We start from the raw sequence: 4,425 nt of genomic DNA on the forward strand, positions 1-4,425 counted from the left end.
GCATGCAACCCACGAGCAAATTGTGCCAGGATTGCGACAGCGAAAAGCCGTAAGGAGGCGATGGCGACGGTGAACGCGCCCGTTAAAGCGACGTCCCGTTGAAATGCCTGTCGGCAACAAGGTGATGGAGACGGCGAGAAGGCGACATAGGCGAAGACGATGATAGCTGACGTTGCGGCTCTATGCCTTTCAAGCCCGACAACAGCCGCCCAGGTACCTCCCAGATCATTTTGCATGGGCCCATTACTGGGAAGTTCAGCTGCGCAAGTCCTCGTGCTGCATTGATTCCATTTGACCATCCAACCGAAACCGTTGGTCACTCTTAACGTTGACCACTCAATCATTTACAGAACTGCTGCATTCGCCATTTATTGATATTATATTATTGACCGTTATATGGTCGTTATGGCCGTTTATTGACCGTTATATGGTCGTACGACACCATTCGTTCGGTCATTGCTCGTAGTTGGCGCTGCATGCAGCCAACAAGTTATCAAGCCAGCAAGAATGGCGGCAACTGATGATGATGACGATGATGACGATGGCCGTTACTGCAGTTGATTGTTGCGGCTCTATGCCGCCGCCGCCGCCACCGCCGCCGCCGCCGCTAGCCAACTGGCCAGCAGCGGCGGCGCCCGGCTGGGTGCAGCTGGGTGCGGAGGAATTGCACCCAGCAGTGCACCTGAAGGAAAAGGGACAAGGCGGGGGAAGGGCGCGGGAGGCCAAAGTACGGTTAGCAGTACGACACAACTAACACACACATAATTAGGTGACAGATGCAAGCAAGGGTACCGCTGCTGGTCCCCACCACGCACAACCCATGCACCAAAACCCTAAACTCCTCCGCACCCACCTCAGCCGGGCCCATCACCAGCGACGCCCGCTCGGTGCCCCACTGGGGCGCACAGGTTGATGCCCCAGCCGCACCTGAAGAGGCGGTGCGCGATGAAGGGGGAAACGGCCAGAGGGGAATAGGTAAGGGGGCAGCATGCTCGAGGGGGAGGGGGGTAAAACACCAAATGCCATTATTTTGCCCCAAAGTCACAAGGCCTCGTTGCGACACGTGCCCTGCGGCCCTGCGGCCTTTCTCCGCGACCACTAGTTGAACCCAAATCACGAAGTACGCACCACACCCACACCCACGTCGCCCACCCACCCACCCACCCACCTGAGACGGGCGTTAAACAAGTACGGAAGCTGCCGCAAGCCCTGGCGATAAAGGGCCCGGGCCATGGCCACTGCTGCAGTTGCTTGCTGATCTGCCGGCGGCTGCTGCTGCTGCTGCTGCTGACTACATAATGAAAAAAAAGTAAAAATACGGTGACAGGAGGTGCAAAGGCCTGGGAAAACCCATAACCTCTACAACCCCGGCACCCTAATGCACGCCTTAGCTTAGGCTGAGGCGCATTACTATCCTATAAATAAGATATTTAAAATGGCGTAACTAAATAAGTAAATAAATAAAGCGAAAATATTTATAACGGTTCAGCTTTAATTTTCCTAATTATTCCCAAACAAATGAAAATCAATTGTGCACAACCGGGGCTGTGGGCACTGCAAACGAAAACACGACAGACCGTCACGCGAGGCAACAGACCGAGACACGCGCACAGTCGCATGCCCCCCAATCACATCATGCCCGGCCATGCCCCCAAATCGCATTGTGCCAGGCCATGCCCCCAAATCGCATCATGCCAGGCCATGCCCCCCAAATCGCATCATGCCAGGCCATGCCCCCCAATCACATCATGCCAGGCCATGCCCCCCAATCACATCATGCCAGGCCATGCCCCCCAATCACATCATGCCAGGCCATGCCCCCCAATCACATCATGCCAGGCCATGCCCCCCAATCACATCATGCCAGGCCATGCCCCCCAATCACATCATGCCAGGCCATGCCCCCCAATCACATCATGCCAGGCCATGCCCCCCAATCGCATCATGCCAGGCCATGCCCCCAAATCGCATCATGCCAGGCCATGCCCCCCAATCACATCATGCCAGGCCATGCCCCCCAATCACATCATGCCAGGCCATGCCCCCAAATCGCATCATGCCAGGCCATGCCCCCAAATCGCATTGTGCCAGGCCATGCCCCCCAATCGCATCATGCCAGGCCATGCCCCCCAATCACATCATGCCAGGCCATGCCCCCCAATCACATCATGCCAGGCCAAGCCCCCCAAATCGCATCATGCCAGGCCAAGCCCCCCAAGTCGCATTGTGCTAGGCAAACCCCCAAACCGCATTGTGCCAGGCCATGCCCCCAAATCGCATTGTGCCAGGCCATGCATGATGTGATTGCCCAATCACATCATGCCAGGCCATGCCCCCAAGTCGCATTGTGCTAGGCAAACCCCCAAACCGCACTGCGCCCGGCCACCCCAGGCCCCGACAGCATCCGTCCAGGTACCTCCCTGAACATTTTGCATGGACCCATTACTGGGAAGTTCAGTTACGCAAGTCCTCGTGCTGCGTGCAACCGAAACCGTTGGTCACTCTTAACGTTGACCACTCAATCATTTTACAGAACTGCTGCATTCGCCATTTATTGATATTATATTATTGACCGTTATATGGTCGGTATGGCCGTTTATTGTACGACACCATTCGTTCGGTCATTGCTCGTAGTTGGCGCTGCATGCAGCCAACAAGTTATCAAGCCAGCAAGAATGGCGGCAACTGATGATGATGACCATGATTATAATGATGCCGATGACGATGATGATCATGATGATCATGATGCCGATGGCCTTTACAGCAGTTGATTGGAATGGCGGCAACTGATGATGATGATGATGATGATGATGACGATGATGATGATGATGATGATGATGCGTCTATATGCCACCGCCGCCGCCGCCGCCGCCGCCAGCCAACTGGCCAGCAGCGGCGGCGCCCGGCTGGGTGCAGCTGGGTGCGGAGGAATTGCACCCAGCAGTGCACCTGAAGGAAAAGGGACAAGGCGGGGGAAGGGCGCGGGAGGCCAAAATATGGTTAGCAGTACGACACAACTAACACACACGTAATTAGGTGACAGTTGCAAGCAAGGGTACCGCTGCTGGTCCCCACCACGCACAACCCATGCACCAAAACCCCAAGCCCATCCGCACCCACCTCAGCCGGGCCCATCATCAGCAACGCCCGCTCGGTGCCCCACTGGGGCGCACAGGTTGATGCCCCAGCTGCACCTGAAGAGGAGGTGCGTGATAAAGGGGGAAACGGCCAGAGGGGATAGGTAAGGGGGCAGCATACACGGGGGGAAGGGGGGTAAAACACCAAATGTCATTATTTTGCCCCAAAGTCACAAGGCCTCGTTGCGACACGTGCGCTGCGGCCCTGCGGCCTTTTTCCACGACCACTAGTTGAACCCAAATCACGAAGTACGCACCACACCCACACCCACGTCGCCCACCCACCCACCCACCCACCCACCCACCTGAGACGGGCGTTATAAAAGTACGGCCGGCCCCTGCGTGCGGGTGCCGGCAGGCCGGACGACTCGTACGCCCCGAGTCCCGGCAGCCAGTCGACCCTGCATTCGGGTCCTGGCACCAGGGAAGCTGCCGCAAACCCTGGCGATAAAGGGCCCGGGCCATGGCCACTGCTGCAGCTGCTTGCTGATCTGCCGGCGGCTGCTGCTGCTGCTGCTGCTGCTGCTGACTACATAATGAAAAAAGTAAAAATACGGTGACAGGAGGTGCAAAGGCCTGGGAAAACCCATAACCTCTACAACCCCGGCACCCTAATGCACGCCTTAGCTTATTAGGCTGAGGCGCATTACTAATCTATAATAACATATTTAAAACAGAGTAAATAAATAAGTAAATAAATAAAGCGGAAATAGATATCATGGTTCAGCTTTATTTATTCATCTATTATTTAATAAGGTGTAGCCTCCCCTTAATTAGGTAGTCCCCAAACAAATGAAAATCAATTGTGCACAACCAGGGCTGTGGGCACCACAAACGAAAACACGACAGACTGTACACGCGCGGCAACAGCCGCGACACGCGCATACTCGCTGATGCTGGTTGTTGGCTGCTGGCTGATAGCTGTGTAGCGTAGCCCATTTAGGCAATATAACTGGCTGCAGCTGCTGGCTGGTTAGATAACGCTAGCTACCATCCACAAAACCCAGCGACGACAATAAAACCGGCCGGTCACCACCAACTGTCCACCAACTGTCCACCAACTGGATCAACATCTGCCAACCTCTTCCAACCAAACATATCTCCAACGGACAACTTCCACCATGACAACCATATTTCTCGACCCGATCCTCCATATCTTTGGACTCCCTTATTTTCCTGCTTTGAACTAGTCCTTCCGTTTGCAACGAATGTCGTGGTTTGAGCAAGGATGTCTCCCTTTTCATCTTTCTTTTGTGCATGGTAGGTTTGAATTGATATCTTCCTTTAT

General features: G+C 55.0%; 1 protein-coding gene across 1 annotated transcript in view; it reads right to left on the bottom strand.

Moving 5' to 3' along the window:
* Positions 1-2,661: 2,661 nt before the first annotated feature.
* The window catches only part of VOLCADRAFT_95338 (uncharacterized protein), a gene marked incomplete at both ends in the record, with an annotated part of 2,736 nt that continues 972 nt past the window's right edge, over positions 2,662-4,425 (bottom strand). The window contains 3 exons of the mRNA XM_002954490.1: positions 2,662-2,949; positions 3,121-3,194; positions 3,443-3,475. Coding sequence (XP_002954536.1) covers positions 2,662-2,949; positions 3,121-3,194; positions 3,443-3,475 — 395 coding nt within the window. The remainder of the gene's footprint in view (positions 2,950-3,120; positions 3,195-3,442; positions 3,476-4,425) is intronic.

Source organism: Volvox carteri (assembly GCF_000143455.1).
Source record: "Volvox carteri f. nagariensis unplaced genomic scaffold VOLCAscaffold_43, whole genome shotgun sequence".
NCBI lineage: Eukaryota > Viridiplantae > Chlorophyta > Chlorophyceae > Chlamydomonadales > Volvocaceae > Volvox > Volvox carteri.